This window comes from Scomber japonicus, chromosome 2 (genome assembly GCF_027409825.1).
Source record: "Scomber japonicus isolate fScoJap1 chromosome 2, fScoJap1.pri, whole genome shotgun sequence".
Lineage (NCBI taxonomy): Eukaryota > Metazoa > Chordata > Actinopteri > Scombriformes > Scombridae > Scomber > Scomber japonicus.
Window position 1 is genome coordinate 6,989,867 of NC_070579.1, and position 23,214 is coordinate 7,013,080.

Consider the following 23,214-nt stretch of genomic DNA (forward strand, 5'->3'; position numbering starts at 1 on the left):
AGGAGTAGTTTACCTGGAACAACTCTGACTGTCACAGGTACTGATGAACACAAACAGACATAAACACACAAACATTAGTACTTTTAAAAACACAGAAGTTTTTACTAATGATCAGTCGTCACAATCATCACATTACAAACATACATTTTTAATATAGCTGCTGTCCTCCAATACTTCTAGGAATTATAACTGATGTCTTGATATTCATGTACATTTATGATTATTTAGAACAAGTGATGATAATATTGTCCTTCCTCACATATGCAGCTCTCCAGGTGCAGGTGATCACAATAACAGTCCATCAGTCTCATATGGAGGCAGAGCTGAAATGTCTCAGCAGCTGCAGTCCAGCAGGTCGTATTTCTTACGTCTGGTTCAAGAACGGACAGAAAATGATGAAGGAGGAAACTTCTCTTTATTCAGGGCAGTTTAATCCTGGTGACAACATCTCCTGTGCTTTGAAAGGACATGAGGATTACCGCTCTCCTTCAGTGTGTGAGTTTAGTTCACTGTGTCAGTCTGTGTTTCTCCCCAAATTAAACATATACCTGGAATATTCAGAATCACTTTAATGTGGTTCTTGATGTAGATTCATGATAATTATTTTAAAAACATAATAAGAAAGTGATCTGCCTACTGTGTAAAATGATTAAAGGTTTGTCATTTGTGGTTAGTTTCCACAAGCAGGATCATTGTGTAAGTCCATTGTGACAACTACTCCCGATGATCAATGAGAAACTACTAGAAAAAAAGATCTGAATTAAAATATATGCCAACATATTCTAATCTTAAATGCATGTTTAATCTCCTCCAGATGCTCCAAAGCTTCCCTCTGTGTCAGTGAGTCCCTCTGAGATAGTGGAGGGCAGTTCAGTGACTCTGACTTGTAGCAGTGATGCTAACCCAGCAGCTAATTACACCTGGTACAAGGAGAATGAAGACTCACCAAAAGCATCAGGACAGATCTTCACCATCACTGATGTCAGACCTGAACACAGTGGGAATTATTCCTGTGAAGCCCAGAACAGAATAGGAAGTCATAGCTCCACCTTACATCTGACTGTTGTGAAAGGTAAGCACTCACACACTCTCACACTCTCACAGACACACACACACACACACACACACACACACACACACACACACACACACACACACACACACACACACACACACACACACACACATCTGTATACAACACAAGAGGTTTATCTGTTGGTCCCTTTTTTTAGGGAAATCAGTATTTATGATGATCATCATCAGGTTTTTTCTGGCAGTCCTGATGCTGATTCCTCTGCTTCTCTTGATTCTGTGGACGAGGTAAAACAATTAAGAAAACATCCCTCCATTTATTTTCTTCAAATATTTTGAAAGTTTTTTACATCATGGTTTTCTAATAGTTAATCCTTTTTCTTTTTCTTTTATTGTTTCAACCCAGGAAGAAGAAAATGCTGAGTTCTACCACTGACCTGAATGAACCTGTAGAGACTATAGAGGTGTGAGAGAGAAACCTTATTGACAGAACTTATCCTAAAATACAGTTATGATCACTTGGCTCATGAATGCAAGCAAACACATTTATATTGTCAACATGAAGATGTTAATTTATATTTAAAATATGACTTGTACAGTAAAATCCTGTAATGTATTTCACCTGAATAAGATTTTAGCAAATAATTCTGTTTTAAACATGATTTAATACATTTCTAATAAAATCTGATTACATGTAATCTCATGAAGTAGGTCCATTAATCCTCATTTTGACATTTCTCCCCATCAGTTGGACTCTCGTCTTGAATATGAGAACGTCTCAGACTTGCAGGTCGTCACTGCAGCACAGACAGAAGACACAGAGGAGCAGGAAGACCTGGAGTAAAATCCAGTCAGGTTGGAGCCTCCTGAAAGGAAAAACAGGCTGATATCAGATTAATTCATATTACAGATATTTAGGATTAGAGCTGCAATGCAAAGTGTTATTTTAAATGTGTACATACTGTAATTAATCACTTTTGAGGAATCCTGATTGGCTTCTTGTGCAGTTTACTGTATATTTTCACACATCAAACATAATCTCAGTTCTATCACACTTTGCTGAATGTCACATTATCCAGGTATTGCAGTGACTGATATACAATAAACAGCCAGCTTCCACAACATCTCTGTAGTTGGAAACATGATTGCAGTTCCCTCTCACTGCTGCAGAGGACGACAGTGTGCAGAAAGTTTCTGCTTTAAATAGTTTTTATGTTCATTTTTCAGGATCTGAATGTATTAAACAGCAAATAAGACAATAAAATTTTATTTTTTTCTTTAAATCTTACTTAATTATGATTTTGGGATGTTGCTAAAATAGATAGAAGAGAAGAATACACAGACACAGTTTATATTGAAGGCCTTAAATGTCATTTGAGATGTTTATAATTGTGTATATACAATTGCATTTAAATTATTTGCGGTCACTCAGAGAAGCAGAATATGTGGCAGTTTACCGAGTATGAAGCCTTTTCAGTATAACAGTCCATATTTGTTAGTGACAGCTGTAGATCACTGACTGAATCATTTTCATACTTAGACACCTCGACTGTGAGAGTTTGTTCAACTACTGCACAACAAGGTCACCAATGTGAACAATCAATGCTTCTGAAACTGAACCACTAACTGTAATGATAAATTAATTGAATTACAAGATTAAACATATTAAGATGCAACTCAATCATAAAAAGTGAAAAGGACTAAAAGTAACTGCGAATGTGTGTAAACAATCAGTGATTCAGTATCTCTGATGTTTCACTGCCCTCTAGTGGTGAAGCTGTTGCAGATTCAGGCTTCACCACTGAGGTCTCCCTACACTGTCTGCTTTAAAGGCTCAGTTCACATGAATAACAAAAAAACATATTTTCTCTCTGACTTCCGGTAGTGGCTAATTCTGCAGATAGTTTTGCATTAATATTGTTGTCAAATGGTGACATTTTGGGGGGTTTCTTTCTATTTTTATTTTAAAAAATTAAAAAGAAAAAAAAATGCTGTGAGTGAATCCTGGGTGACTTTAATACAGCAAACTTATCCAGTGAACTCCCTAAATATAGGATAGCATGTGCGCCACCAGAGCGGAGTATCCTTGATCATTGCTACACTACTGTGAAAGGTGGTTATCATGCAGTCCCACAAGCAGCTAGGACACTCAGATCACCGGATTATTCATCTTATAAACAACATACAGGCAAAAGTGATGATAGACTGTGTTATAGAATTGTATAGTACAGGTTGGAAAAAAGTATTAAAGTTACACAATCCAGTAAAGTGAGAAAAGCGAATTACCTATGTAGAGCATACATACATTTTAAATCCAGTTGTAGTTTTAACGTTTTGCCACTAGATGGTGGTAAAGAGCCGTATTCTGCTGACAGTCAAATCTACTCCAGCATTTCATCTCTTTTTTGGCCATTTCCTTTCTTGGAGGGTGGAGGGGACTGAGATTCGAAGGTGGTAGGTAAACAAAGCATGTAAACAGAACTCTACTTGACATGTTTGGAAGTGTCAATACACACGACAATATTTACAGTAAACACATCAGCCATCTTGTACATCCATAAATCGCACACTGAATGACTCAAATGGCAATTCTACTTTCTCATGTTTAGATGTGAGATTGACAAACGGATTGGTGTTAACATCAACACTGATGAGGGTGTTGTAGTGGACCGTTATATGAAGAAAGAGCTGAACCTGAGGGCGAATGTAACCCGTGGTTACCAAAACCCTTACAATAGACAATAAATTAGATTAAAAATAGATAACTTAATTATAGGAAGGTGAATTTTGAGGACATGATCTGACTATTAGCTACATAAACAAATAAAAATGAACTGTATTAATTGAATAGTAGTTAAACCAGCTTCCCCATTATAAAAGACCGTGTTGAGAGGCGGCAGCTCTCTTTCCATCAGAGCAGCGACACAGACATCCAGACCAACAGAGCCCCCCAACAAACCCTAAGAAAAGAAAAGAAACATGGAGCAGTCACAATTATGCTGCTCTCTGCCAAAGAAAGTCATGGTGAGTTATTAATTATAGCTCGTTTTTATGTGAATATGACCTTATTAACCGTCAGAGTCAGAAAATTAAAGAAAAAGGGAAAAACGTTAGCAGTAACTATGCAAGCGTTAGCAACAGTTAGCAGCCGTTAGCAACCGCTTAGTGACTGGTTGGTGCTGCTAACTGTTGGACTTATTTTCCAAATTTACCCAGCAACAAGAAATAGTATTTTCTGATTGGCTGGTAGGTCGCTAACACGGGACAACTATGAAGGCCTCTTTGTTCATTTCTGTAGTATATTAGTTTCTGTGTGGTGGGATCATAGACTGTATATAAGAAAGGGTGGGATCTATCAGCTCTCAGCATGAGAAATAACAGGTGTGGGTGTGAAGTGCTTGAAATGCGTCAATATTTTGTGAGCTGAAGCTAAATTTATATAACCTGTGTGTAATTGTCTCATTGATTTTTAATGTTTTAATGGGGAGAATAAATATGATAAAATGTTATGGACATCTTTTAATTTTGTTTAGTTAAATTAATGTTAAAATAATAGAAAAACTGTCGTTGAAAAAAAAGCAAAAATATTTGAGCTGTGTGGCTTTGTTGTTACAAGGCCAGTTCCGCTTCATCCTCTTTGTCTGTTCCTGTTCCTCTTCGTCCTCAGTCAGGACTGAACCCCTGAGCCTGTCAGAAAAGTTTGATTGTTTTGTTAATTTTTATTGATAATTGAATGTTTTGATATTGTTTATTAGTATTATTATTTTGTTAGCATTTTATTTTTTTTGTAATAGGAATGATTGAAAATAGGAATAAATAGTTTAATTATTGTCTAATTAGTCAAAAACCCCAAAACAAAACAATGTAATCAAACAAATGTAACACTTAATATTAAAACTAAATTAATAATTAACACTAATTAGACACCTGACAGGTGGATTGCTGATTAAATTTGCAAAGGGAAAAGTTTATTTAGTATTTTTAAATTTTTTTAATTTACATATGTTTTGCTTCATAACTCCACAATACAGACATATCACCACACCATTACTTTCCTAAGCACAAATACACAATTGGAAAACACACTCATGAACAAGAACGTTTTATATGAAGGGAAAGGGAGTATTTATATGAAAAACCCACAAACACAAACTTTACCCTGGTATGAACTGCAATGACTGAGGGGAAAAGCAGGGTGTTCTTTTATATAGCTTAACAGCTCTATACTCCCTCTGCTGGAGTCGTCTAGTAACTACAACTCTTAGTTCTGCTGGTGTTACTGTAGATTGACATTATAAACATAAAACACGAGGAAAGACAGAAACACCTGTTGTCATAGTAGTGCAGTGGACAAAATAACATTTTAAACACAAGATAAACTATAACCTTAGAATGCTATTATGCATATTATTCAATCTGTCACACCAGAAGCTTGTAGACAGCGTTTTTGCAGTTGCTCGAAAGGTTAAATGCAAACCTATGTGGAATTTACCCAGGATCTTTGATCATTGGTGCATTTTACAAAAAGTGGAGACAAAAGAGCAATTTCAGCAGTTGATTCTTGGATCAACTAAAATATTGTTTTCCAGAAGTGGTTTTCTACGTATTTAAGTGAGCAGAGAGCAAAAACTGTAGGGGATGCTGCTGGATTTGCTGATTATGTTTTGACTCATAACGTTACTTTTATTATAATTACCAACTCAAGGAGCGCCGCGTATATCCGTATAATGCGAGTACACATATTTTGTTATGATACGTTAGTGCTGTACTCGCTTTATACAGATATACGAGGCGCTAAACTTGAGCTAATTTCGTCCGAACGAATCCAAATGACACCAAAATTGTCTGGGTGAGTAAAAGATCGTATTTTATGCTAGAAACAAGGTCCAGGTTGTAAAAAAAGGTAATTACCCTTTAAGTCTACACACTTGAAAAGGGTATTGCCTCTGACTGATGAGACTTTCCTTGGCGATGATGCATTGATGTCCTTTCTCAGGGCACGTCTGAATACTGTATAGCTGATGTGCGGTCTGGTCACAGGGCTCATGTCAGTGGGATTGCTTCCCTCCATAACAGTGGTCAACCTAATTTTTTCCAGCTATGACAGACTGACCACAATGAATTAACACCTCAAGCACATCTATCCTTGTGTTGTGACTCATGCTCAGTCTCAGAAACATGACTCTTTCAATCTTTGTGAAACATTGATGGATGATCCCCCAGATACAGCTGAGCCAGAGCTGGTGGCTGCCTGTGCGGTCAATCCTGCATTTGACAGTGTGAAGGATAACTTATCTGTTGCCTCTAAACTTGATGATCTGACATTGTGTAACCTCTATGTTTCTGCTAAAGCTCCATGGCAGCCAGGTACTAGTGAGGTCACAGAGTGCAGTATTTCACAGCTGTCAAGCCAAAGGTTGTGTATTAACCTATGGTTTTTTAACTGGATGGTGATGTGCTCAAGTGAAAATGTAACTGTAAACATATTAAGATTAAACTCAATCATAAAAAGTGAAAGTAACTCAAAATAAATTCAAATGTATCTAAACAATCAGTGATGGATGGTAAAATGTTATCTCAGGGTTGTGATTCAGTATCTCTGATGTTTCACTGTCCTCTAGTGGTGAAGCTTCAGTGTTGCAGATTCAGCCTCCATCACAGGTCTCCCTCCACTGTCTGCTTTAAAGGCTCAGTTCACTTGAGTAACAATAAACATATTTTCTCACTTTCCTCCTAAATTGTGAGATGTGTGTTAATTTCCAAAGGTAGGTTCCCCTGTATTTAAAGTCCATGTAAAGTAAGAATAAATATGTGTTCTGAGTTTGACATACCAAAAGTGTGTTGTTAACCACCCTGCCAAATTTAAATGATTAAAATATATCTCAAAATATATGAAATTAGGCTTCAAAGTTGCGTAAAACTCAGCCTCTTTCTCTGCTACCAAATGCTGTGGGCGTGCCCGCCGAGTCCGCTGAAACCCCGCCCCCTACCAAGTGTCACCTGTCAATCAAAGTTACCACTTCTACCCGAAACATGGACGCTAGGTCTGAGAGCTTTCTGCTGCTAGCTCAGCGGCTAGCTTGGCGGTTGACTCGGCGGCTAACTCGGCTGCTAGCTCAGCGGCTAACTGGCTAACTGTAGACTGTAGTAGTAGTAGTGTGCGCTGAATGTATTTATACCTCTACAGCAGCAGGGGCGGGTTTATGCTAATCACTAAATCCTGATCACAGAAATCTTGAAACACAGTTTGTGAAGCCTAGCTCCACAATTCAAATCTAAATGGTTGAAATGCTTTTTACACCTTTTTTAGAAATACATTTGTGACCTATTTAATGTGTTTAGAAGAAAATATCTGAATTCACTTTACACGGTCTTTAGATAAAGGACATCTCGGTACACAATCTACCTGATAGGACATTTTTTATTTTATTGTTCATTTAAACTGTATCATGGTTCACAGGTCAAAGAGATAAACTGTAGAGAGCATCTGTGCATCTTTACACAGCAGAAGGACTGATTTCTGATGTGCTCTGTGTTACAGTCAGAGTGATTGTGAATGCGTGCATAAAACATGTTATGATCTGATTTGAACATAGATCTCTGTATCACTTTTTTGATGTACATTAATTTGTATTTGTTTCTTAATACTTGCAATAAACACTGTGCTCAGCATGTTACTTCTTACTTCCCATACTGATGCACTACATCTCTTTGAACTCATGGTGGTGTATTCAGTGTCTCAACATGCACTAGAAGTGTGAGGAGATGCATCAAATAACATGTCACACATATGTCACGTGTTATCTTTAGACACTGAACTGTCCGCACACTTAAAAACATGAAGATGATAAAAAAGTGTTATTATTTCTCTTCTCTCTTTAAATTGCTAAAAGGCCAGAACACTGGTGTCTTATTATCTCTACAAAGATCACATTAGGTCTCTAGAGAACAGGAAACTTGCTTGTCACGTACGCCTATACTGTCACTTGGCCTCTCATGCATACTCATAATGATAAGAAAGAGGAAGGAAATGTACCCATTTACTTTAAGCCTGATATCTGACTTCTGCTCACAGATCACAAAGGTCGAGCATCTTAACAGACAACATCCTTCTCTGCTGTAAGTAGAACAGTTTACTGATATAACTATTACATGTTGTTTACATTATTTAATGTATTTTATTGTCTCTGAAGCCTCACAGAGAGATGAGAGGAGCAGCTATGAGTTTAACAGCAGCAGCGAGTGGATTTGTTGTCTTCCTTCTCTCTGTGTCAGGTACTGTATATCTACATTTACATTGTAGGACATTTAACACATTTACTCAGAGTAGAGTGTTTAATTAAGACAAAATAATAAAAATATAATTAGTATTAACTATTGAACATTGTAACAATATATTAAGATGTTCAGCTGTGTCTGCGTCGTGAGTGGTGGGGGTGGGGCCTGGCTGATATGGTTTGTCCTCCCTCCCTCCATAGATTGTAAGAATCATATATTTTTATTCATGCATATGAATGTATTCATAGTTATGTGATGGTACAGCAATGCACTGAGAATTGTATTTTGTCCTGATGTTTTTAAGCTGTTTGTTATTTTCTGCACTCTGTACTGTAGAGCTGGACGACTGTTTTAGCTGTTACAACTATGACAGTTTCCTCTTCTGTGAAAACTTCTTGACACCTATTTTATTTTAGTTGCTATCAGTAGTTAACCACACGTCATGTTCTACATTTCTTTGTGGTTTTCACACTTAATTGAGCAGCAACTTTAGCAAAGAACTAACAGAGAGGAAACTAAACAAGACAAGCACAGACTCTCTAATGATTCAGTTTCTTCTTCTCATCCTGTTCAGTAAAACAACATTAATGTTCACAGCTTCAATATATTCTTGTTTCTTCACTGCACCTTCAGATTATCTGATGTTCTGTCTCAGTGCAGAGAGATTAACTGTAAACAGCATCTAACCAGTTTGTTTGTATGTTAAAAAATATCTTTGGACATTTCTATGCCTGTGCATGGAGACATAATACAGAAATAACATAATGAAAGTAATACAACAGTTTATAAAGTGTGGACAAATTAAATTAACATGAGCAAAAACAATGACACAGAAAAGGTCTCAGTGTTAATAAGGTGAAAACATCACTGATGCATCACTGATCTGCTGCTTTAACCGCCCAAAAGTGACATTTTTACTCATTTTATGTTTGTAAAGTAAAAGCTTGCAGAATGAATGGACTAAAGCTGAAACACTCAGCAGTAACAAATGATAAAATATAATAATCAACAGATAAAATACTTTATTCTAGTTCATTTCTAGTCAGATTGATCCACAATGAGGAGCTTTGAAGGACAACAACTGAAGATCATATTGGTGCCATGATCCACTTTGTCTTATTCACTGATTCTTAACTTGTTATAAATCTGATTGTGGTTTCTGATGTGCTCTGTGTTACAGTGGTACAGGGTCAGAATGGCTGGGGAGTGACTTACACTTCTACTCACATCTGTGCCATAAAAGGATCAACAGTGGACATACGCTCCAGCTACAGATTCCCATCCAGAGTAAATAATGCTGATACTGCTGTCGATGAAACATTCTGGTTTACTAAGCTGAGTAATAATAAACCTGTGGATCTGAGAACAGTCTCAGAGTACGCAGGTCGTGTGCAGTATCACTGTGATAAGAACGACTGCACTCTGAGAATCACAGACCTGAGAGAGAGAGACTCAGCTGAGTACAAGTTCATGTTCACAACAAATCAACCAAGAGGGAAATATTCTGGTGTACCTGGAGTCACTTTGACTGTCACAGGTAACGTTCTCACTGGAAGATTTAATCTAGTTTCAAATGGTTAATATCTTGGAAATAGTTCAGTGAATGTGTTTGTGTATGAACATAAATTACATTTCTGTTCTTTCTTCACATATCCAGATCTCCCGGTGAAGGTGATCCCATCAACAACCGGTTCTTCCTGGGCAGAGCTGAAGTGTCACAGCACCTGTCGTCTACCTGATCGTTCTTCCTTCATCTGGTACAAGAATGGACAGAGAATCAGCAGTAAAACTTCCTTTTCTCATTCAGACTACTTCAATTATGCAGACAGCTATTCCTGTGCTGTTACAGGATATGAGGATTTCCCCTCTCCTTCAGTTTGTGAGTTTTCTTCACAGTCTTCCACTAACATAACAGCATCTTGTGAAGCCTTTTATCTAAAGTACTGTACAATGTTTTTCTCATTGAGCTCAGAGATTTTTTTTAAATAGTATCTCACCTATTAGAGAAACTTTTTTACCAAGAGTTTGACAACTAGATTATTATAGATTATTTTATCTTCAGTCTCACTGTGAAATGGGGGGCATCACTACTGTCTTTACAACACACACTACTGTCTTTACAACTCATTTCACATTCTGTACACACACATATACACACACACACACGACTACGTATTTAAGATTAACTGTGTTATTTTAAATTAATTGTATCTTTCAGGTGTCCATGGTCAATACTGCAACAGAGTGATTTACACTGACAGAAGCATCTGTGCCTTCAGAGGCTCATCAGTGGACATTTCCTGCACATACAGCAGTTATGAATCTATCACATCATCATTCTGGTTCAGTCCTGATCGTAGTCGTCAGTGGCAGTATCCCTCACAGCCTGAGGACCTTAGTAAAGACTCCCAGTATGCAGGTCGTGTTCAGGTCCTTGAAACAGAGAGAGGACGCTCCACTCTGAGAATCTCTGACCTGAGAGAGAGCGATTCAGCCCAGTATCACTTCACATTCAAAACAAGACGCTTTGAATGGAGGAGTAGTTTACCTGGAACAACTCTGACTGTCACAGGTACTGATGAACACAAACTGCTGATGAAGTCAGTGTATCAGAAGTTAACATGTTAAAATATTTGTATTCATCGTGAAATTGTGTTCTTGCTAATTGAGATTGTGGATAATCACTTCAGTTTGATATAATAAAAATTTACCAGTCCAAAAGATTTAAAAATATATATTTCTGAGACAATAACTGATCAAACAAATGAAAAGCACACAGTTAAATTGAAGTTTAACTTAGACAAACTCCATTAAAAAAGCATAAGGCAAAAATATATTATGGGTACGGTTGAGGACGGTGAGACTGATGTTTAGTCTCCTTGATGTTTGATGTTGTACTGGTAGCAAGTTAGTTACAGTGCATTTTATGACATTTCTGTTGTTCACAAATCCAGATGTAAAGATGCAGGTGTTTCGATCTTCCAGCGGTCCAAAGCTGATTTGTTTCAGCAACTGTCTTCCTCCTGGTCGTTCTTCCTATGCCTGGTACAGAAATGAGGAGAAAATTCAGAAAGAAACATCTTTCTCTTATAGAGGAGTTGTTGATCCTGCACACAGCTATTCCTGTGCTATTAACGGATATCGCTCTCCTCCAGTGTGTAAGTGTACTCCACTGTTTCACTAACAAAACGTCATCCTGGTGGAAACTTGAGCCCGAAGTGACAGAGCATGAAGGGTCCCATGCTCTCAGGGGCCTTGTCATTTGTAGTTCTCGATACACATCCAGTGTATTAAAATCAAAAGGTTCAGATAAAGTATAACACTAATTACAGCTTATATGTTTATTAAATATTATCTTTAGATCTAGTCATATTACCTCTGTCAAAACTTACAAACACCTCTATCAAACAGTTTGGCAAAGCAGCAGATATATGGCAGCATAATTACCTGAATGTCCAGCATCCGTCAAAGATGCGGGGCCAATCTGCTGCTAATTTCCCCCCTCTGCTCTCTAGATCTGTGTTTGCCAGACTGTCTTGCATCTCTGAAGCTTGAAATTTATTTATAAATGTATATGAAAGCCTTTATTTAGTGACAGTTTACAACCCCAATTCCAATGAAGTTGGGACGTTGTGTAAAACATAAATAAAAACGGAATACAATGATTTGCAAATCCTTTTCAACCTATATTCAATTGAATACATTACAAAGACAATATATTTAATGTTCAAACTGATAAACTTTGTTTTTTTTGCAAATATCACTCATTTTGAATTTGATGCCTGCAACATGTTCCAAAAAAGCTGGGACAGGGACATGTTTACCACTGTGTTACATCACCTTTCCTTTTAACAACACTCAATAAGCGTTTGGGAACTGAGGACACTAATTGTTGAAGCTTTGTAGGTGGAATTCTTTCCCATTCTTGCTTGATGTACAACTTCAGTTGCTCAATAGTCCGGGGTCTCCGTTGTCTTATTTTGCGCTTCATAATGCGCCACACATTTTCAATGGGAGACAGGTCTGGACTGCAGGCAGGCCAGTCTAGTACCCGCACTCTTTTACTTAATTGAATATAGGTTGAAAAGGATTTGCAAATCATTGTATTCTGTTTTTATTTATGTTTTAAACAACGTCCCAACTTCATTGGAAATGGGGTTGTACTTAAAAAGTATTTAATGGTCCCATTTTATTTGTTCACAATACATTTGGTCTATTTTACATAGTATTTCGTTTCTGATGTCGGACAATAATCAATTAAATTCATGAGCCAATTGAAAAGTTTATGTTCTATAATAACACATTCTCATGTTAACGCTTGTTTGTACAATCTCCTCCAGATGCTCCAAAGCTTCCCTCTGTGTCAGTGAGTCCCTCTGGTGAAATCATTGAGGGCAGTTCAGTGACTCTGACCTGTAGCAGTGATGCTAACCCAGCAGCTAAATACACCTGGTACAAGGAGAATGTAAATCAGGACCTTCAACCTCTCAGTAAAGAACCACAGCTTGTCTTCAGCTCCATCCAGTCCTCTGACTCTGGAGAGTATTACTGTACAGCGGAGAACCAGCCATGGAGGGCATCTGAATACATCTTTATTGATGTGAAATGTGAGTAAAACAGATTATTTATAAAGCAACATACAGCTCTTAATCTCCTCAACCTTGTTAAAAAACACTGGGAGAGATTTGTCTGACTCAACGTATAATACATCATTGTATCCTGCATGATAATATTAATGAATGTTTTTTTGCACACCAGATGCTCCAAAGCTTCCCTCTGTGTCAGTGAGTCCCTCTGGTGAAATCATTGAGGGCAGTTCAGTGACTCTGAACTGTAGCAGTGATGCTAACCCAGCAGCTAATTACACCTGGTACAAGAAGAAGCAACCACTGTTTCCTGCACAAGAAGGAAATTATAAATTCACTTCCATCAGCTCTGAGGAAAGAGGGATGTACTACTGTAAGTCTGAGAATCAGTATGGATGGATCAACTCATCGTCTCTCTTCATAGATGTCCTGTGTAAGTAGTAAAGTTTAAATCCAAAATTTTAAGTCGACACAGTACCTGTAACCCCTTCCTTTTATCTGTCCGTCCTTTTTTTCTTCCCTCATTCCTTCCATCTTTTAATGGTCCGGCCCACATGAGATCAATTTGGGCTGTATGTGGCCCTTGATTGAAAATGAGTTTGACCCTCCTGTGTTAGTATATTACGGAGACAATGCAAAGCAATGCTAAAAGCAAATTAATTGACTCAACATATAAACCATCATTGTATCCTGCATAATACTATTAATGAATGTTTTTTCGCACACCAGATGCTCCAAAGCTTCCCTCTGTGTCAGTGAGTCCCTCTGGTGAAAACATTGAGGGCAGTTCAGTGACTCTGACCTGTAGCAGTGATGCTAACCCAGCAGCTAAATACACCTGGTACAAGAAGAATGTAAATCCAGACCTTCAACCTCTCAGCAAAGAACCACAGCTTGTCTTCAGCTCCATCCAGTCCTCTGACTCTGGAGAGTATTACTGTACAGCTGAGAACCAGCTGGGGAAGAAGACATCTGAATACATCTTTATTGATGTGAAATGTAAGTGAAACTGATTATTTAAAAAGCAACAGTTTGAATAAAATTGTCAGATTTATTGCACCTGGATCACAGTCTACTGTTATTTTATGAGAAACTCTAGTAGATTTTTAAGAGGCAATTTAAATCACTATTGTCATATTTACTCTGCGTTACAGGATGTTCAAACCATCAAATTCATAATTCCTCTAAGGTTTCAGATGTATTCATTATTTGTATAGACTATTCTCCACTATAGTAACACATCCTCAATTTACTGATAATCTATGTTAATTTAATTAATTGTTTAATTTAATGTTTCTTCCAGATACTCCAAAGCTTCTCTCTGTGTCAGTGAGTCCCTCTGGTGAAATCATTAATGGCAGTTCAGTGACTCTGACCTGTAGCAGTGATGCTAACCCAGCAGCTAAATACACCTGGTACAAGAAGAATGTAAATCCAGACCTTCAACCTCTCAGCAAAGAACCACAGCTTGTCTTCAGCTCCATCCAGTCCTCTGACTCTGGAGAGTATTACTGTACGGCTGAAAACCAGCTGGAGAAGAGGACATCTGAATACATCTTTATTGATGTGAAATGTGAGTGAAACTGATTTTGAAAGCAACAGATTGAATAAAATTGTCAGATTTTATTCAATTATTCTGCGTTAAATGATGTTCAAACCATCAAATTCATCATTCTTCTAAGGTTTCAGATGTATTAATTATTAATATAGAATATTCTTCACTGTAGTAACACATCCTCAATTTACTGATAATCTATGTTAATTTAATTAATTGTTTAATTTAATGTTTCTTCCAGATGCTCCAAAGCTTCCCTCTGTGTCACTGAGTCCCTCTGCTGAGATAGTGGAAGGCAGTTCAGTGACTCTGACCTGTAGCAGTGATGCTAACCCAGCAGCTAATTACACCTGGTACAAGGAGAATGAAGACTCACCAAAAGCATCAGGACAGATCTTCACCATCACTGATATCAGACCTGAACACAGTGGGAATTATTACTGTGAAGCCCAGAACAGAAGAGGACGTCATAGCTCCACCTTACACCTGACTGTTGTGAAAGGTAAGTAACACACACACACACACACACACACACACACACACACACACACACACACACACACACACAAACACACACACACACACACACACATCTGTATACAACACAAGAGGTTTATCTGCTTTCTGTTGGTCTAATTTTTTAGGGAAATCAGTGTTTATGAAGAACATCATCAGGTTGATTCTGACGGTCCTGATGCTGATTCCTCTGCTTCTCTTGATTCTGTGGACAAGGTAAAACAATTAAGAAAACACCCTCCATTTATTTTCTTTAAATGTTTTTAAAGTTTTTTACATCATGATTTTCTGAGTTAATCCTTTTTCTTTTTCTTTTATTGTTTCAATCCAGGAAGAAGAAAACTCTGAGCTCCACCACTGACCTGAATGAACCTGTAGAGACTATAGAGGTGAGAGAGAGAAACCTTATTGACAGAACTTACCCTAAAATACAGTTATGATCACTTGGCTCATGAATGCATGCAAACACATTTATATTGTCAACATGAAGCTGTAAAGTTAATTTATATTTAAAATCTTACTTGTACAGTAAAATCCTGTAATGTATTTCACCTGAATAAGATTTTAGCAAATAATTCTGTTTCAAACATGATTTAATACATTTCTAATAAAATCTTATTACATGCCATTTTCATGAAGTAGGTCCATTAATCCTCATTTTGACATCTCTCCCCATCAGTTGGACTCTGGTCTTGAATATGAGAACGTCTCAGACTTGCAGGTCGTCACTGCAGCACAGACAGAAGACACAGAGGAGCAGGAAGACCTGGAGTAAAATCCAGTCAGGTTGGAGCCTCATGAAAAGAAAAACAGGCTGATATCAGATTAATTCATATTATAGATATTTAGGATTAGAGCTGCAATGCAAACTGTTATTTTAAATGTGTACATACTGTAATTAATCACTTTTGAGGAATCATGATTGGCTTCTTGTGCAGTTTATTGTATATTTTCACACATCAAACTTAATCTCAGGTCTATCACACTTTGCTGAATGTCACATTATCCAGGTATTGCAGTGGCTGATATACAATAAACAGCCAGCTTCCACAACATCTCTGTAGTTGGAAACATGATTTCAGTTCCCTCTCACTGCTGCAGAGGGCGACAGTGTGCAGAAAGTTTCAGCTTGAAATAGTTTTTATGTTCATTTTTCATGATCTGAATGTATTAAACAGCAAATAAGACAATAAAATTTTATTCTTTTCATTAAATCTGTTCGTAACATACTTTATTATGATTTTGGGATGTTGCTAAAATAGATAGAAGAGAAGAATACACAGACACAGTTTATATTGAAGGCCTTAAATGTCATTTGAGTTGTTTACACTCCTGTCAATTGCATTTAAATTATTTGCGGTCACTCAGAGAAGCAGAATATGTGGCAGTTTACCGAGTATGAAGCCTTTTCAGTATAACAGTCCATATTTGTTAGTGACAGCTGTAGATCACTGACTGAATCATTTTCATACTTAGACACCTCGACTGTGAGAGTTTGTTCAACTACTGTACAACAAGGTCCCCAATGTGAACAATCAATGCTTCTGAAACTGAACCTCTAACTGTAATGCTTAATTAATTGAATTACAAGATTAAACATATTAAGATGTAACTCAATCATAAAAAGTGAAAAGTACTAAAAGTAACTTTGAATGTGTGTAAACAATCAGTGATTCAGTATCTCTGATGTTTCACTCTCCTCTAGTGGTGAAGCTGTTGCAGATTCAGGCTTCATCACTGAGGTCTCCCTCCACTGTCTGCTTTAAAGGCTCAGTTCACATGAATAACAAAAAAAACACATTTTCTCTCTGACTTCCGGTAGTGGCTAATCCTGCAGATAGTTTTGGATTAATATTGTTGTCAAATGGTGACATTTTGTGGGTTTCTTTCTATTTTTATCAAATAATTAAAAAGAAAAAAAAGCTGTGAGTGAATCCTAGGTGACTTTAATACATCAAACTTATCCAGTGAACTCCCTAAATATAGGATAGCATGTCACCTGCGCTACCAGAGCGGAGTATCCTTGATCATTGCTACACTACTGTGAAAGGTGGTTATCATGCAGTCCCACAAGCAGCTAGGACACTCAGATCACCGGATTATTCATTTTATAAACAACATACAGGCAAAAGTGGTGATAGACTGTGTTATAGAATTTTATAGTACAGGTTGGAAAAAAGTATTAAAGTTACACAATCCAGTAAAGTGAGAAAAGCGAATTACCCATGTAGAGCATTTAAGACATTGTAAAACATACATTTTAAATCCAGTTGTAGTTTGAACGTTTTGCCACCAGATGGTGGTAAAGAGCTGTATTCTGCTGACAGTCAAATCTACTCCAGCATTTCATCTCTTTTTTGGCCATTTCCTTTCTTGGAGGGTGGAGGGGACTGAGATTCGAAGGTGGTAGGTAAACAAAGCATGTAAACAGAACTCTACTTGACATGTTTGGAAGTGTCAATACACACGACAATATTTACAGTAAACACATCAGCCATCTTGTACATCCATAAATCGCACACTGAATGACTCAAATGGCAATTCTACTTTCTCATGTTTAGATGTGAGATTGATTGGCGTTAACATTAACACTGATGAGGGTGTTGTAGTGGACCGTTATATGAAGAAAGAGCTGAACCTGAGGGCGAATGTAACCCGTGGTTACCAAAACCCTTACAATAGACAATAAATTAGATTAAAAATAGATAACTTAATTATAGGAAGGTGAATTTTGAGGACATGATCTGACTATTAGCTACATAAACAAATAAAAATGAACTGTATTAATTGAATAGTAGTTAAACCAGCTTCCCCATTATAAAAGACCGTGTTGAGAGGCTGCAGCTCTCTTTCCATCAGAGCAGCGACACAGACATCCAGACCAAAGGAGCTGACCCCAACAAACCCTAAGAAAAGAAAAGAAACATGGAGCAGTCACAATTATGCTGCTCTCTGCCAAAGAAAGTCATGGTGAGTTATTAATTATAGCTCGTTTTTATGTAAATATGACCTTATTAACCGTCAGAGTCAGAAAATTAAAGAAAAAGGGAAAAACGTTAGCAGTAACTATGCCAGCGTTAGCAACAGTTAGCAGCCGTTAGCAACCGCTAACCTTAGTGACTGGTTGGTGCTGCTAACTGTTGGACTTATTTTCCAAATTTACCCAGCAACAAGAAATAGTATTTTCTGATTGGCTGGTCGCTAACACGGGACAACTATGAAGGCCTCTTTGTTCATTTCTGTGGTATATTAGTTTCTGTGTGGTGGGATCATAGACTGTATATAAGAAAGGGTGGGATCTATCAGCTCTCAGCATGAGAAATAACAGGTGTGGGTGTGAACTGCTTGAAATGCGTCAATATTTTGTGAGCTGAAGCTAAATTTATATAACCTGTGTGTAATTGTCTCATTGATTTTTAATGTTTTAATGATGGAGTGGGGAGAATAAATATAAGATCTTATGGACATCTTTTTTATTTTGTTTATTTAAATTAATGTTAAAATAACATTACAATCAATTGATAATTTCTAAATATAGAAAAACTGTAGTGATTTTGAAAAAAAGCAAAAATATTTGAGCTGTGTGGCTTTGTGGTTACAAGGTCAGGTCCTCTTCATCCTCTTTGTCTGTTCCTGTTCGTCTTCGTCCTCAGTCAGGACTGAAGTGGTGATGCCAACCCCTGAGCCTGTCAGAAAAGTTCGATTGTTTTGTTTATTTTTATTGATAATTGAATGTTTTGATATTGTTGTTATTAGTATTATTATTTTGTTAGCATTTTATTTTTTTGTAATAGGAATGATTGAAAATAGGAATAAATAGTTTAATTATTGTCTAATTAGTAAAAAACCCCAAAACAAAACAATGTAATCAAACAAATGTAACACTTAGCATTAAAACTAAATTAATAATTAACACTAATTAGACACCTGACAGGTGGATTGCTGATTAAATTTGCAAAAGGAAATGTTTATTTAGTATTTTAAAATTTTTTTAGCTTCAAAGTTGTGTAAAAGCCTCTTTCTTTGCGTCCAAACACTGTGGGAGTGCCCGCCGAGTCCGCTGAAACCCCGCCCCCTACCAAGTGTCACCTGTCAATCAAAGTCACCACCTCTACCAGAAACATGGACTCTATGGCTGTGTCCCAATCTGGTCCTAATTGCGAGGCTGCATCCTCGAAGTACGCATTTAGAGGCCGATTACGTCACAACGCCGCGCGAAGGCTGTCCCAATTTGAAGACTCCTTCAAATGCAGCCTTGAAATGCGGCCTTCTTTTCCCTCTTTTTCGAGGATGCATCGCTACTATCCTTCGCGGCCTCCCAGATCCCAAGATCCTTTGCGCGGCGCTGTTCAGTGCCGCGAAAACACAACAATGGCGACACCAACAGGTGAAGACTTTTCATTCAAGTGTAAGTATTGGTTTGTTTTATTTAATTATTTGTACTTATTACTACTTATACTTTTATACTTTTACTAATTACTTATATTTTATTATTTGACTTATTTATATATATATATATATTTATATATATATATTTACTTATATTTATATATATACATATATATACACACATATATATATATACATATATATATATATATATATATATATATATAGACTAAGATGAACAAATTTAGATTTTGATAAAGAGCTACGTTTGGGATTGTCACTATTATATGTTATACTTCATTATTATGATAATTTTTTGCTATATTAGAACCCTTTTGTCTGTTAACATAGCATCCCTGTGTTTACCTTTTCTCTTGCTTCCCTCTTTGTTTAGAACAATACTGGAAAAGATGGGCATGGAGGGGAAGGTCCAGCCCCACCAGGCGAAAAAGAAGTGGTGATTTTATGTTAATGTTATAAAATAAAAAATATTGTCAATTGTTACACGTTGTCTATTCCATTTAGTATTTACAACTTAAGTACAATTTATAACAGGGTTAACAAACGGCATAAAGTGCTACTGTTCAGGAAGAACAAGGGATTAAATATTTTCTTTTATTATCAAGTGATGAAACATTTAACTATTTACAAAAATTACATCAGGAATAACTATTTACAGATTATTATTATTTTATTATTCTTTCTCTTGTGTGTTTTCCTTCTTTCTTCTCCTTTCCTTTATTCTTCTCCTTTCTTCTCTCTTATAATTTTGTCAGCTTTTTCACCGTCTTTCGGTCGAGACGTCTTTCTCGTCTTATGGGCGGGAACAGCTGGTGACGCAACCAGGAAATGCCTCGAAGGCTAGACCGTCTCATTTAACAACGTTTGATGCGTCCTTCGGAGGTTCCTCAAGGCTGCATCCTTCGAAGGCCGCAAAGGCCGCGTACTTCGAGGATGCAGCCTCGCAGTTGGGTCGGAATTGAGACACAGCCTGTGTCTGAGAGCTTTCTGCTGCTAACTCAGCTGCTAGCTTGGCGGCTAACTCAGCTAACTGTAGACTGTAGTTGTAGTAGAGTGTGTGCTGAATGTATTTATACCTCTACAGCAGCAGGGGCGGGTTTATGTTAATCAGACCCGCCCACTAAATCCTGAACACAGAAATCTTGAAACACAGTTTGTGAAGCCTAGCTCCACAATTCAAATCTAAATGGTTGAATTGCTTTTTACACGTTTTTAAAAAATACATTTATGACCTATTTAATGTGTTTAGAAGAAAATGTCTGAATTCACTTTACACAGTCTTTAGATAAAGGACATCTCAGTACAAATATACCTGATAGAACATTTGTTATTTTATTGTTCAGTTAAACTGTATCATGGTTCACAGGTCAAAGAGATGAACTGAAGAGACCATCGCTGCATCTTTACACAGCAGAAGAACTGATTTCTGATGAGCTCTGTGTTACAGTCAGAGTGATTGTGAATGAGTGAGTTTACAACTGTAAATATAAAACATGTTATGATCTGATTTGAACACAGATCCCTGTATCACTTTTTTGATGTACATTAATTTGTATTTGTTTCTTTATACATACAATAAACACTGTGCTCAGCATTTTACTTCTTACTTCCCATACTGATGCACTACATCTCTTTGAACTCATGGTGGTGTATTCAGTGTCTCAACATGCACTAGAAGTGTGAGGAGATGCATCAAACCAAGTGTCACACATATGTAATGTGTTTTCTTTAGACACTGAACTATAAACACACTTAAAAACATGAAGATGATAAAAAAAAGTGTTATTATTTCTCTTCTGTCTTTAAAATGCTAAAAGGCCAGAACACTGGTGTCTTATTATCTCTACAAAGATCACATTAGGTCTCTAGAAAACAGGAACACTTGGTTGTCACGTACGCCTATACAATCACTTGGCCCCTCATGCATATTCATAATAATAAGAAAGAGGAAGTAAATGTATTCATTTAAGTTAAGCCTGATATCTGACTTCTGTTCACAGATCACAGAAGACGAGCATCTTAACAGAAAATGTCCTTCTCTGCTGTAAGTAGAACAGTTTACTGATATGATTATTACATGTTGTTTACATTATTTGATGTATTTTATTGTCTCTGAAGCCTCACAGAGAGATGAGAGGAGCAGCTATGAGTTTAACAGCAGCGAGTGGATTTGTTGTCTTCCTTCTGTCTGTGTCAGGTACTGTATATCTACATTTACATTGTAGGACATTTAACACATTTACTCAGTAACGTGTTGAATTAAGACAAAATAGTAAAAATATTATTAGTATTAACTGAGTGGTGGGGGTGGGGCCTGGCTGATATGGTTTGTCCTCCCTCCCTCCATAGATTGTAAGAATCATATATTTTTATTCATGCATTTGAATGTATTCATAGTTATATGATGGTACAGCAATGCGAGAATTTTATCTTGTCCTGATGTTTTTAATCAGTTAATTTCTGCACTCTGTACTGTAGAGCTGGACAACTGTTTTAGCTGTTCCAACCACAACAGTTTCCTCTTTCTGTGAAAACTTATTGACACCTGTTTCATTTTAGCCACTCTCAGTAGTTTCCCACACGTCATGTTCTGCATTTCTTTGTGGTTTTCACACTTAATTGAGCAGCAACTTGACCAAAGAACTTACAAAGAGGAAGCTAAACAAGACAAGGACAGACACTCTAATGATTCAGTTTCTTCTTCTCATCCTGTTCAGTAAAACAACTTTAATGTTCACAGCTTCAATATATTCTTGTTCCTTCACTGCACCTTCAGACTGTCTGATGTTCTGTCTCAGTGCAGAGAGATTCACTGTAAACTGCATATAACCAGTTTGTTCGTATATTAAAAATATCTTTGGAATTATAAAGTGTGTAAAGTAAATTAGCTTGAGAAAAAGGAAAAACTGTAAGTTTAAATACAGTTACAACAACACTGATGCATCACTGAAGTTCAGTTCTAGTTTTGGAGCTCTGAATGACAACAACTGAAGACTTTGTCTTATTCACTGATTCTTAACTTGTTATAAATCTGATTGTGGTTTCTGATGTGCTCTGTGTTACAGTGGTACAGGGTCAGAATGACTGGGGAGTGACTTACACTTCTACTCACATCTGTGCCTTAAAAGGATCAACAGTGGACATAAACTGCACCTACAGATACCCATCCAGGATAAATAATGTTGATACTGCAGTTAATGAAACACTGTGGTTTACCAAAGGGAGTAATAAAGAACCTGTGGATCTGAGAACAGTCTCAGAGTACGCAGGTCGTGTGCAGCATCACTGTGATAAGAACGACTGCATTCTGAGAATCACAGACCTGAGAGAGAGAGACTCAGCTGAGTACAAGTTCATGTTCACAACAAACCAACCAGGAGGGAAATATACTGGTTCACCTGGAGTCACTTTGATTGTCACAGGTAACATTTTCACTGGAAGATTTAATCTAGTTTCAAATGGTTAATATCTTGGAAATAGTTCTGTGAATGTCTGTGTGTGTATGAACATAAATTACATTTCTGTTCTTTCTTCACATATCCAGATCTCCAGGTGAAGGTGATCCGGTCAACAATCAATCTTTCCTCAGAAAAGCTGAAGTGTCACAGCAGCTGTCGTCTACCTGATCGTTCTTCCTTCATCTGGTACAACAATGGAAAGAATATTAGTGGAGAAACATCTTCTACTTATTCATCAAACTTCAATTATGCAGACAGCTATTCCTGTGCTGTTACAGGATATGAGGATTTCCCTTCTCTTCCAGTTTGTGAGTTTTCTTCACAGTCTTCCACTAACATAACATCATCTTGTGAAGCCTTTTATCTAAAGTTCTGTACA

The 23,214-nt window shown here is 37.1% G+C and overlaps 1 protein-coding gene across 1 annotated transcript in view; it reads left to right on the forward strand.

The window, feature by feature from the left end:
* The window catches only part of LOC128364915 (B-cell receptor CD22-like), a 68,980-nt gene that overhangs the window by 27,577 nt on the left and 18,189 nt on the right, over positions 1-23,214 (forward strand). The window contains exons 9-11 of the mRNA XM_053325538.1: positions 1,781-1,872; positions 3,642-3,738; positions 6,201-6,399. Of these exons, the coding sequence (XP_053181513.1) occupies positions 1,781-1,872; positions 3,642-3,738; positions 6,201-6,399 (388 nt within the window). The remainder of the gene's footprint in view (positions 1-1,780; positions 1,873-3,641; positions 3,739-6,200; positions 6,400-23,214) is intronic.